Genomic DNA, 13542 nt, shown 5'->3' with positions numbered 1-13542 from the left:
CCCACGGGGAGGGACCACACAGGAGCAACAGAGCTGGAACCCAAGAACGCACAGACGTCTGTCCTACAGCAGAGACCAGCCACACTGACTCACGACCAGAAGTCTCTCCAGCCTCAGCCACGCCCAAGAGACATCAACGGGCCCCACTGAGGCACACTCTCCAATAATAAATAGTCACAGGTACCCATCTGCTCCTGGTATCCAAAAGGAACAGTGGAAGAGCAACCCCAAACAGAGCACAGATGCCTAACTGCACAGGGCGCGGGGCGATGGTGGGGTGGGTCGGCCCTCTCTCCACGTAGCTTGCCTCAGGGTCTGCACTGTGGGACACAGCCGTGCAAATATTTGATGTACTTAAAAAAGAAAAATTAAATTTAGAACAGCAATGCCTAAAAATAAAACCAAAATGAAATAACTGTGACCACGTTGGTAGCACAATTCACAGGTGGTTTCACAAGTGGTTTCACAAGAGACAGGAAAACACGTACTTGACTGTATATCTAGTGGGATGTAATTCAAGGGCAAGATAACGAGAGAAACCACTAAAGAAATCTTAGATTGTATTCAATGGTCTTATTGTGGGGAATAATATGGGTAACGCTATTTTGAATCAACTGTATATAAAAGGGTGAAACAAAAAAATTCTATTACTGTCATTAGGGTTTCCAGCGTCAAAGGAAAAGGGACACAAGTATAAGAATCACAGAAGTTAAGTGAATTGGAAAGATCAATATGAACTCAGAATTCATTCAGGAATTTTTCTTTTTCTAAAACATAGCTTCCATGTCTGGCTCCTGTAAAGTCCCAGGACCAGAGACCACCCAGATTACAGGCTGGAAAAACCATTTCCCCATGAAAGAAACTAGGGCTTCTGGAAAACGCCGCATCTGTGAGGCAGGACCACACTCAGAGGGGATGGGCTGAGTCACGAGGAAGCAGGAAGCAACGGCACGGCTCACCCCTTTGGAGGGTTCCAGTCCTGAAACTTGATAAAGAAATGAAAAGAATCAAGCATCCACTGAAGATAATGAAAGAGCTGAGGACTAACTATTCTTCGTTTTTAAAGAAGCACAAGCTAATAAATGCAGAGGAAACAACAGGATCAGAAAACTATCACTGTGTCAACCAGAGTGAACACTGATGGGCCAAGTTTTCGACGCAGCTGCTGTGACCCTCGGGTGCAATGTCATGGGAGACGGGTAACAACACGGGAACCTCAGACCCACACGCCCTGGAGGGAGGAGGCCAGCAGAGAGGGGTGCGCTGGGGACAGCACTGCGCTCCAGGGAAGGGTGGTCAACACAAATGAGCAAGCCCAGGATCCAAGGCAGGTAGAGAAGGTCCGCTGGCTCAGGAGAAGCACAGGACACACCCAGCCTTGGGGCTGAGCCGCCACAAAGGGCAGGAGCATTAACAAGGAAAAACCAAAGCCAAGAAACACTTGGCATATCCACGGAATACGGTGTGTGTATTCATCCAGGTTTTTGTTTTCTGTATCCTATGAAGGTCTGACGTCTCGGGGGGCCTCGCTGGCAGGGAACGATGACCACCGCGCAGGGCTGGCTAATTCCTGCAGACAAACAATGGCTTGTTCCTATTACACCGGCAGATCAGAAGCCCCATCTCCTCTGCGGGCTCTCACACTCCGGCCACTGGCCCCACCCTAATTACCAGGGCAGGGACCAGACCGCAGGGAACACCGACAGCCCAGAGCCCTCACTATCCACACTGTCCAGCCCTGCGTCTGCTTGTCCCCTCTTCCCGTGGAAACGCCAATAAAGCCCCGCCCTGCTCTCCCAGCCCCCTCTGCCAACCTGGGCGCCCGGTGGTGCCCTGTGACCTTGGATGGCCTGGTGTGTCCCCTCGTCTCGGGGACCATGAGCATCCTTCTATGGCATTAGCTTCTGCGTCATCACTGACACCTCCGTAACCCAATCCAAGGGTACAATCCAGACACGCGTCCACCTCATGTGAATCCTGACTGGAACAAACCAGCTCTGAAGAAGAGACGTGTCTGAGACGAGCAGGGTGACCAAGCCCAGAGCCAGACTCAGGAATCTGTGACTGCAGTCAGTGCAATTGGGTGCAACAGGGGCCTTGAGGTGGTGCTGGCCGTAACGTGCTCAGTGGAAGAGCTACTCACCAAGGATGCAAGCGTGCCGTGCGGGGCTGGGCAGGACCTGGGGGGAGAGTGCAGACCAAACAAGACTGGCCAGACGTTAGTTACTGTCGAGGATGGGCTGTGGGTGCCTGGGGAGAGGGTGCTACGTTACTGTCTCTACCTTTGTGCTTGTGTGAATTTTCTAAAACCTTCAGGGCAGGGTTTACATCTGACTTATTCATGCTGCATCCCTATCACCTAGGACAATGCTGGCACACAGTAGGGACCGGGGAGCTGCTTTCTGAACCCAGTTATGAATGCATGCCTCCCTGGTGATACGTGGAAGAGCCACATCCACCTCCTCTGCACGGCGCTCAAGGGGCCCATTCAGGCTACCCTGCCTCTCCCTCTACTACGGCTCCCCACTCAGGCCTCAAGTGAGCCTTGCTCTCCACACACCCCTCCTCCCTCTGCCTGGAGCACATCTCCCCACACAGGGGCCTGGGCCACCGCAGCTGCTGAACAAAGGTTTCCTCCCAGCAGACAGGGTGGTGAGTTTCCACAGGTGGCCTGATACGAATGACAGACTCCTTCAAATTCCAAACGTCTACTGGCTTTTCAAGAAACAATATCTAGGGCTTCCCTGGTGGCACAGTGGTTGAGAGTCCGCCTGCTGATTCAGGGGACGCGGGTTCGTGCCCCGGTCCAAGAGGATCCCACATGCCGTGGGGCGGCTGGGCCCGTGAGCCATGGCAGCTGAGCCTGCACATCCGGAGCCTGTGCTCCGCAACGGGAGAGGCCACAACAGTGAGAGGCCCGCGTACCGAAAAAATAAAAATAAAAAAAGAAACAATATCTATTCCCTGCTAATCAAGGGATAATTAAAGAAATCCAGGGGCTTCCCTGGTGGCGCAGTGGTTGAGAGTCCGCCTGCCGATGCAGGGGACACGGGTTCGTGCCCCAGTCCGGGAAGATCCCACATGCCGCGGAGCGGCTGGGCCTGTGTGTCCGGAGACTGTGCTCTGCAACGGGAGACGCCACAACAGTGAGAGGCCCACGTACCGCAAAAAAAAAAAAAAAAAGAAATCCAGGTTCATCATCAAGGATGCAGAAAGTTCAGAAAATTAAAAATCATAACTCACAACTCAGCAATAACCACAGTTATTCTGGAATATTTCATTCCAGCCTTTTCTCTCTGGCACTCACGTAAGTGTGTGCACAGACATTGTGAAAATTGGGATTCTACTCTATACCTTATTTGATCACTTAAAATCGTTCCTTTGGGTCAGTTTTCCAAGCTGAGCTCTGCTGACAGCTCCACCACCACACCCTCCAGGCTGTGCTCACGATGTCTGTTTACATCCTGACCACACTGTAGCAAACATCTCATTCAGCAAATCCTGGTTTTGCAAAATTGGCTCAAAGTCTCCCCACCCGAGCTGTAAGTACCCTGGCTGTAAGTTCCCTGACTCCGTCTTTGTGCTCCAGCACTCCTTGCCTGACAGCAGGTGCACAGGTGGCTTTGCTAAAGGAACACCATCCAGCAGAGTCACAACTGACCCACGAGCATGTGTCAGGCCTGAACGCGGCCAACTCTGCGCAGCTACAGGACCAGGGTGTCAGAGCAGGAAGGCTTGACCCTCTGAAATGATCCCAAGGACAGTCTCCCGAGGAGGAGGAGGGATGAGGGGGGACAGGAAGGATGGACCAGAACACACACCCGAGTAGCTCAGAATTGGGTAGGGAGCTCTGCCCTTGGACCAGCTTCCATGGGTCCCTTTCAGAAACATCCAGAATTAACACAAATAACTGAAAAATAATGTCCTCACTAACACAGGTCGTCAGAGTCATCTTTCAGGAATTGCACCCCCTACACTCTTGTCCAGGAGCCCCTCGGTGTCGGGTCCGCATGGGCCAGAAAGGCTCACGAAGCGTCCGAGTTCAGGGACAGCGCAGACTGGCCAAGTCCAAGGGCGGGCATCCCCAGGGAGAGCCCCTCAGCAGACTCTGAGCCTCCCGCACTTGTCCACGCTTGCTAACACCCATGACGCGTGTGGGTCGGCCTCCTGGCCCCAGGACCACCGGCACTGTCCTAAATCCAATGCATCCCCATCCTGTGCCAGGCAACCGCCACCTCGGGACTGAGAACTGACAAGAGTGCGACAAGCTCTCTCTGGAAACAGTCCCTGAAGGATTCCTGGGGTCATGACCAGAGCTAGGGACTGTGTTCTCATCTGCCTGTCACCCCTGAGGAGGGGGCCACAACCAGCCCAGGTGGCCTTGCTGATAAGAAGACAACTAGGACTCAGGCTCGTCTCTGTAGCGGGCACACCAAGGACTCTCCACGCTGGCCCACACCTCCTGAACCAGCCAGAGGGATGTCTGCTTTGTCCGGCCAGTTCACCTTCCCACAGAGAAAACTGATCCACAGAAGGGCCCCGTCCCCAACAGGTGGTGGTGGAGCAGGGCTGAGCCCGGGACAGGTGCTTCTCCATGAACCCAAAGAGGGCAGCCAGTTGCCAAATACACACGGAGATCAGAGCAAACACAAATCTAAAATGGATCCAATAAATGGGGGGAAGGTCAAAAACATAGTGCCCATCTGTGGTCATCAGCCGTGGATCAGGGTAAATAAAACGTCAGCTCCTGTGGAGACTAAGACAAACAGACTCTGTGTTTGTTTAACTGCCCAGCAAATACCTTTGTAAAGGAGGATGGGTTTGGATCCCTGGGGTCACCACACCCTCCTCACCGGGCACTTGGACACAAAACAAGCACATATGAGAAAAACATGTCCAGGTGCTCATCAAAACAGGACACCAGCAGATTAGAATGAAAATATGTTTAAAACACATAACATCAATGCACACAAGAACAGAGAAAAAAAGCAATAAATTAGAAGGGAATGAGGCCATTTTAATTTTGAGCTTCCTCACAGTCACCTCAACGAGAAGGAAAAAAGATCCGAGATGAAACTATAATGTCTGAGCTGGAAGCTGCACTGGATGGTATGTGACAGGTTAGACGCTGAAGATGCAAAGATGAGTGAACCTGAAGGCGCAGCAGTAGAAACTGTCCAAAATGAAACAGAAAGAAAAAGAACCCCCAAAATAAAACAAGATCATCATCCTGACGTGGGTGAAACTGGTGTTCCTGAAGGAAGAGGAGGAGGGGCACAGAAAAGTATTTGTAAAACGGTGACTGAGGGTTTTTCCCCAAATATTATGAAAACTACAGATGAGAGAAGCTCAATAAACGGCAAGCACAAGACACCTGAAGAAAACCACAGCTAGGCAGGTCAAAATCAAACTGCTGAAAACCAACAAGAGAAAATCTTAAAAGCAGGCAGAGAAAAAAGACATTTCATACAGAGGAGCAATGAGTTGACAGAAGACTTCTTGTTGAAAACAATACGAAAGATGACCATAAGAGCAGCATCCTTAAAGTTCTGGGGGAAAGACCTTTGCACCTAGAATTCTATACCCAGCAAAAAGGAAATTCAAAAAAATAAAGGCCAAATAAAGAGTTCTTTCAGAAATACAAAAGCTGAAAGGATTTGTCACCAGCAGGCCCACACTGCAAGAAACACTAGAGGAGGGCTTCCCTGGGGGCACAGTGGTTAAGAATCCACCTGCCAATGCAGGGGACATGGGTTTGAGCTCTGGTCCGGGAAGACTGCACATGCTGCAGAGCAACTAAGCCCGTGAGCCCCTACTACTGAGCCTGTGCTCTAGAGCCCACGAGCCACAACTACTGAGCCCGTGTGCTGCAACTACTAAGCCCAAGCGCCTAGAGCCCGTGCTCCGCAACAAGAGAAGCCACCGCAATGAGAAGCCCATGCAGCGCAACCAAGAGTAGCCCCCGCTCGCCACAATTAGAGAAAGCCCGTGCGCAGCAACAAAGACCCAACGCAGCCAAAAATAAATGTATTTAAAAAAAGAGAAAAAGAAACACTAGAGGAAATTAAACAGAAAAAAAGATAAAACGTGGAAATATGCCACACGTAGACCACACAAATGAATGAAGCCCATATTCTGGGCCATAAATTTAAGAGGATTCAAATTTTAAAAGTATGTTCTCCAACCACAGTAAAAGTAAAATTGAAGTCAAACACAGAAAGATCTTTGCAAACTCCCTCAGAAAACAAATGTCTTAATAATCCCTGGATCTAAGAAAAATTAAAGGGAAAATTATAAAGTATTTTGAATTGAACACAAATAGAAACACAACATATCAGAAATTTGCTACAGCAGAACTTCAGAGGAAGTTCACAGCATTAAACACTTATATCAGAAGAGGAAAAAAGATCTAAAACACAATGGTCTCTGCTTCTACCTTAAGAAACTACAAAAAGAAGAGCAAATGAAAACCAAAATAAGCAGAAGAAACAAAATAATAAAAAAACATAAAGAAATTAATAAAATTGAAATCGAGATATATGAAACCAAAAGCAAATTCTTTTTAAAAAATTAATAAGATTGATAAATCTGTAGCCAGAATGATGAGACAAAAAGAAGACACAAATCACCAAAATCAAGAATGGGACAGGTGCCATTACCACACATTCTACAAATATTAAAAGGATAACAAGGAAATCGTGTGAACAACTTTATTCTAATAATTTTGACAACTTAGGTTAAATGGGCAGACTCCCTGAAAGATTAAAAAACACCAAGTTTATTCAAGAAAAAAATAAATAACCCGACAAGCCGTACTGAAAGTAATTGAATTTGCAGTTAAAAATTTCCACAAAGAAAACTCCATGCACCAGTAAATTCTACCACACATTTAAGAGAGAAATAATACCGATTCTACACAAACTTTTCCAGAAAATTGAACTGGAGGAAATACTCCCCAACTCTTCTATGAAATCAGCATTACCTTGATACCACATAAAAACAACATAAGAAAAGAAAGCCACAGACTAATATCCTTCAGGAGCATAGATGGAAAAAAAATCTAAACAAAAACTTAACACACATGTACACACACGTACACCTACATATTCACATACGTATTACCTCATGTACACACATGCACACATATACATGTACACAGTTGCATGCATGTTCATGCACACTCATGTATATACAATGCACTCACATGTACACACACACTCACATACATTTATATACACATGCTCACTCACATGCGTACACATACACACACCTAACATATCTCTTACTCCAGTCAACCCACCATGAGGCTCCAGTGTGTGCAGCACCTGTTCTCTGGAGGGTGTGCACTTCCCTTGTTAAAAGTATCTAATCCAACATCTCAGACACTAGTAAGTGTCCTGGTGAAAGAGCCTAGTAGTGAATAAAAGAGAAAATCTCTTACGTACCAACAAACTGGACAACCTAAAAGAAATGGATAAATTCCTAGAAATATACAATCTACCAAGATTCAATCATGAAAAAATATAAAATCTGAACAGACTGCATCAGTAATCAAAAACTCCCAATACAGGAAAGCCCTGGACCAGATGATTTCACCAGCGAATTCTACCAAACGTTCAAAGAAGAATTAATACCAATCCTTCTCAAACTCTCAAAAAAACAGAAGAGGAAGGAGCACCTCCAAATTCATTTTACAAGGCCAGCATTATCCTGCAAGGCTGGCACAAAAGAAGAAAATTATCCAATATCCCTGATGGATATAGATGCAAAAATCCTCAACAAAATATCAGCAAATCAAATTTAACAATACATTAAAAGGATCACACAGCGCGGTCAAGTGGGATTTATTCCAGGGATGCAAGGATGGTTCAACATACACAAATCAATCAATGTGATACAAATACATTAACAAAAAAAAGAATAAAAATCATATAGTAATCTCAATAGATGCAAAAAAGGTACTTGATAAAACTCAACATCCTTTCATGATAAAAAGTCCAACAAAGTGCGTATAGACGGAACATACCTCAACATAATAAAGGCCATGTATGACAAGCCCACAGCTAACATCATACTCACTGGTGAAAAGCTGAAAGCTTTTCCTCTAAGATCAGGAACAAGACAAGGATGCCCACTCTCACCACTTTTATTCAACATAGTGTTGAAGTCCTAGCCAGAACAGTTAGACAAGAAAAAGAAATAAAAGGCATCCAAATTGGAAAAGAAGTAAAACTGTCTCTATTTGCAAATGTCATAATATTATATACAGAAAACTCTAAAGACTGTATCCAAAAAACTGTTAGAACTAATAAATGATTTCGGTGAAGTTGCAGGATACAAAATCAATATACAGACATCTGTCACATTGCTATATACTAATAACGAACTAGTAGAAAGTAAAATTAAGAAAATAATCCCATTTACAACTGCATCAAAAAGAATGACATACCTAGGGATAAATTTAGCAACAAAAAAAGGCAAATTGTAACAATTTGAGGAAACACATGGAACACTGAAACATTCTGAGGGAACGTGTGATGCCCCAGAAGGCCCAGTGGACACCCTGCCACATGCACCCTGGGTGCGGTGCCGACAGAAAGGGGCAGTGGATGTCACAGCTGGGACATGGGCCCGAGAGGTGCCCCCAGGGCCAGGGTGAGGGCACAGGCCTGGAACTCAAGGTGACACTCACACCTGCAGCTGATTTAAAACCGAAGAAACTGGCAAAGTGACAGATGGAGTTTGTATTCTAGGAAGGAAGAGCACAGGACAGGGAGCCCCCAGATCACACATTTCATCCTGAGAACGAAGACCTGGGTGTTCCCGGGGCACCATCTCCACCCGCACTCTCCCACCCAGGGAGGCCCATCTCTCCAGCCCCTGGACGGGGTGGGCCCTGCGTCTGCTCCAGTAGAACACAGCACAGGTGGGGCCGGCCAGCGGACTGCCCACCTCTGGGAACGCTACACCCACAAAAGAAGAAAGTAATCACTGGGCTGCATAAAAACTAAAATCTCTGCCCTTTATACAACACTGTCAGCAAATGAACAAACAGGCCAAAGTGGGGAAGAAAATATTTGCAAATCAGGTATCTGACAAAGCACCAGTGGAAAATCCATAAAGACTTCCTAGGCCTTCCTGGCCGGCTGGGAAGCAGGTTATGTCCTGAGAGACCTGGAGCAGGGGGGTCTTCCAGGGACAGCAGAGGGGCAGGCGGCACTGCTCACCAGGAATCACTGACCAAACTTGGCCCTGATCCTTCAGGGACCACAATGCTGACCTCAAGCTGCTGGGAAGACAGAATCGGACGAGGAGGCAAAGAGCACAGGCCCTCCCATCAGCAGCAGATGCTCAGAAAAGAGGCCCTGGTGGGCCAAGCGGGACCCTGGTCCAGAAGCTTCCTGGTGAGGGGGGAGGAAGCAGCAGGCCTGAGAAAGCTCCCAAGCAGCACTGTAAGAGCCCCCGGCCGCCAGTCACCCACTGCACCGGACAAAACACGCATCCTGACCCAAAGGCAAAAGGTGCTGGAGGCTCTACAGCCAGCCCCATGCACGGGCACAGGCCACGCTCATGCCCTCCCCGCCTCTTCTATGCTCCCCTGAAACCACAGGCAGCCCTGTCCGCGGGAGGACGCCCGGGAGGCCTTCTCCCAGGAAAGCGAGGTGGCATGTGTTTGCACAGACCACAGCCTCGCTCCCGGGAGCAAGTCCAGTGGCCACGCAGACAAAGGCTGCCAGGGCCTCGAGGACAGGCAGCTCCATGCCCAGCAAAACGACATTACAGGCAGTGTGACCTCTGCTCGCATTTCCTGCAAGGCAAGAGCAAAGGCCGGGACCTGGTGTTCTGTGTCCTGCCCAGAGGCCGGCCCGAGTCTGCGGCCCACGCGGTACCCTCCACCCAGCCCCCTACACACATCCAGCGTCCCTCAGGACTCCTGGCCACTGCAGAAGCCAGGCCCAGCCAGGGGTCCTCTCTTCACCCTGTTCATTGAGGGGACATTCACTCTTCCTTCCAAGAGCTTTAACTGTCAGCAAATGAACAAACAGGCCAAACAGAATCTGCCGACCCCTCCCTCCCTCCCTCTGTCCGTCTCATAACCACCCATTCAGGGGCCTCTGTGTCCACCTCGAGCGAGGCTGAAGGAGAAGGTGAACTTGTCCGTGTCCTTGTGTCTCCCGCCATGTCCTGGCAGGGCAGGGAAGGTGGGTGTCGGGGTCCCAGGCCTGCATGCTGCAAGCGAGGCTGTTAGCCTTGGCTTGACCTCTGCAGGCCTTAGATGTGACCTGTTCCAGGAAGAGTTCAAAACCCTGGCGCTCAGCCCGCAGCGAGCAAGGGGGCCGGGCATCCTGAGACGTCACCAACTGACCCCCAGCAGGCAAGTTTCAAGGACAGGCAGCGGGCCCAGAAAAGGGCAGCACAGGCCTGCTCCAAGGAGCCCTCCGCCAAGGCCAGCCCAAGCGACATCTGCCTCAGGACAGAAGATGGAGGGCGGCCTGTGCGCAAGACCACACAACTCAGCCGGCGCCGCGTGCTGCCCGGGCCCCTCACTGGAGGCGCTGTCTGTGCTGGTGCAGCGTCGTCCTATCTGCAAAGGCAGCGCGCAGGTCCCAGGGAAGGAACCAGCGAACAGTGAGGCTGAAACAACAGGTGAACCCCGCGTCCCAACCAGCCTAGGTCACGTCTCCAACACGGGGATCCACCTGGCACGTCGTCACCCCAGGAGCAACTCAAGTTAAACTCTCCGGACAAAGGGAGAGGCTGCGCTTACCGTGGCCAGTTCGTCAAACTTGCCGAAGAGCTCGTTGAGGAGTTTCACCAGCTCCTGGGCCGTGCACTGCGATGCCAAGCCCGTGAAGCCCACAATGTCTGCGAAGAGGATGCTGCAAGACAAAGGGGTGCCAGCTGCCCTCCTCTGCCGACAGACGGGCAGGCTCCTGCCACTCAGACGGACGTTACCTTCGCATGTCACCTGAAACTAGAGCCCCCTGCTGATTCCTCAAGCAGCGGAAGAGGAAGGCTCTGCTCTTCTCATTTCACAGGTGAGAAGACTGAGGCTGGGAGAAGCCAGGGAAACTCTTTGGTCATAGAGGGAGGAAATGCTGGAGCCACTCAGGGCTCCTCCCAGGACACAGGGGAGCAGCAGTGACCACTGCATGCTGTCTATATACTTGGTGTCCCCCAGACACAGGGGAATAGCTCAACGTCCACTAGGCCTGTCCCTTTTCCCAGGGTGGCCCTGTGACGGGGCCGTGGCTGGTGGCAGGTGAGCAGAATTGACGTGCTCTTAAGGAATGAGCAGCCCTCCTCCACACCTCCTACAGGTGATGCAGGCAACTGAGGCCCAGGCCCTGTCAGAGCCTCACGGGAGTCCTGTGCTGCGTGCAGGGTCACCCCTCAGTCGGCTATGGGTGGGGAGGGGCAACCTCTCTTATATGCTGGGCATCCGTTTACTACAGTACCTGGGTCAGTCTAAACTACTCAGTGTCCACCCATAGCACACAGCCAGCATCCTGAATGCTAGAAAGCCTTTAAAAGGCTTAAGTAATGAGGACCAAGGCAGGACAGAGAACTTGTAGGACAACGGAGAACCTCCCAGAGCTGTACGTTTGGGAGAGGCTGGGGTTCCCGACGAGTCCCCCAAGCACCCTGACCCTCCCACATGTGAGGGACGAGGGAGATGGGGTCAGGGGCCTATCTCAGGACGAGGTGTTCCACGGAACCCACTTGGGAGAGGCCATGGGGCCTGATCACGGAGCTGCCAGACCAGAGCCAGGTGCCACTTCTGGACCTCTCACCCCAGGGGAAAGAGAGCCCCCTCACTCTTGAAGACACTGCATGGCCAACTTTTGTCACCTGCAGCCAAAAGCACCCTCAGCTGTGAGACTTGGGAAATCACACACTTGGTACACTGGAGGCGTTTGCGAGACTTAAACATGCATCTCCAGTTTAAATGAAGAAAGTGATGTGGAATTGAAGTCGTTTGTTCTTTTTACACAATTGTGTTCATATCTTAGAATTCCTGATGCCAGATCTTAACTCAGTTCTGCATTTTCAATAATACCTCGTGCCAGAGAGTAGCGACCCACATCACAGGCAGGGACCAGGAACCCACATCTCAGAGAGGCTTCTCCCTGATGAGGCCCTTGCCCCACCACGTCAACCATGCCCTGCCCCAGCTTGGAAAGATGCTGCGTTCACCCCATGACAAGCCTAACGTCCACAGTTGTAATCCTCTACCTGCAGGGCAGCTTTCCCCACTGAGCCTGTGAGGGACTGAAGGATGCAGGCCCAGTCTATACACCCCAGAGCACCGAGCACAGAGCAAGGGGGATACACACGTGTGTTATGAATGAGTGAATGAGTAAAAACTGGGTGTCTAGGTTATAGAAGTGTCACTGATACTGAGACGCTAAGCAAAGGGATTGCAAGAGTGGGCGGAGATAGACAACACCGATTTTTTTCCCCTCTGTTTTGGTATAAAATTCAGGCTTATTTACCTCTCTGAGGAGCCACTGTGTTTTCTTCCTTCTCTATAACTAGCCATGCATTCACAGGCCTTCCTCCATCCACTGGCTTCTCAGCCTCTGCCCGTTCACTTCGTTCCTCAAAAACCGACTGAGCATTGCTCACCCCCATGCTAGGAAAGCCCCCAGGGCTTGCCCTGCCTGTCCTCCTCCACTACGTGTGGGAAACGTCACCCCCGAAGCACCCAACATCCCCCATGCACACAGGCAAACATGCGTGGAGGATCTCTTACACCCCGGGTCCCTGTCCTCAGGAGCTCAGCATCCGGGGAAGAAAGCTCACAAGTGGGAGGGACAGGGAAGCAATGATATGGGAAGCCTGGAATTCTGCAGGAAGGCACAGCACCCACTTCGCAGATGCAGCCAGGCTGGAGCAGTCCTCCCCAGGGACTATCCAGACAAACAAGGAAGGCAGGAAGGAAGGAGGGAGGTGAGAAGGAAGGAAGAAAGGGAGAGGGGATTGATTCAGAAGCACAAATAGCATGTGGAAACTAAGATGAGTGAGAAGCCATATAATGACTTATCAAAAGCTGAGAGAGGCAGACTGGCTGGAACTTGAGTACAAGCCGTAAGCAGTGGAGCACAAGTCTCCAGGATGAGAGGGGGTCCTTCAAACCACCACCTCCTGCCTGAGTGACACTTTTGTAAAGTATCGATATGATTCCCAGACAGGCAACACTGTTATCTACTCTAGGTACTTTAAAAGGGAAAGCATGATTTAATACAATTAATTGCTTTTTAACAGAATCTTTAAAAACAAACAAGCAAACCTCAGAGTGTCCAGGGAAAGTTGATTCACTCCAAGGGCTCAGTTTCCCCACCTGTAAAATGGGAATAACAATCCCTACCTCCTGGAGCTGCCATGAGATGAACAGAGTGAGAAGAACGCCTACCCCAGAGCCTGGCACCAACTAGAACAATGCTCAGTTATTAACCTGATGCAGGCAAATTCCCAGTCCAATGGCCACTGCCCAAACCTGGCTTAGGAACAGAGTTCCCAGCCTTTCTAGCCAACACA

At 50.0% G+C, this 13542-nt stretch overlaps 1 protein-coding gene across 1 annotated transcript in view; it reads right to left on the bottom strand.

Moving 5' to 3' along the window:
* ADCY1 (adenylate cyclase 1) overlaps positions 1–13542 on the bottom strand; it is a 115767-nt gene that overhangs the window by 63190 nt on the left and 39035 nt on the right. The window contains exon 4 of the mRNA XM_060108374.1: positions 10769–10880. Coding sequence (XP_059964357.1) covers positions 10769–10880 — 112 coding nt within the window. The remainder of the gene's footprint in view (positions 1–10768; positions 10881–13542) is intronic.

This window comes from Mesoplodon densirostris, chromosome 9 (genome assembly GCF_025265405.1).
Source record: "Mesoplodon densirostris isolate mMesDen1 chromosome 9, mMesDen1 primary haplotype, whole genome shotgun sequence".
In the NCBI taxonomy this organism is placed as follows: Eukaryota; Metazoa; Chordata; class Mammalia; order Artiodactyla; family Ziphiidae; genus Mesoplodon; species Mesoplodon densirostris.
This window is presented reverse-complemented; position numbering and strand designations above follow the sequence as displayed.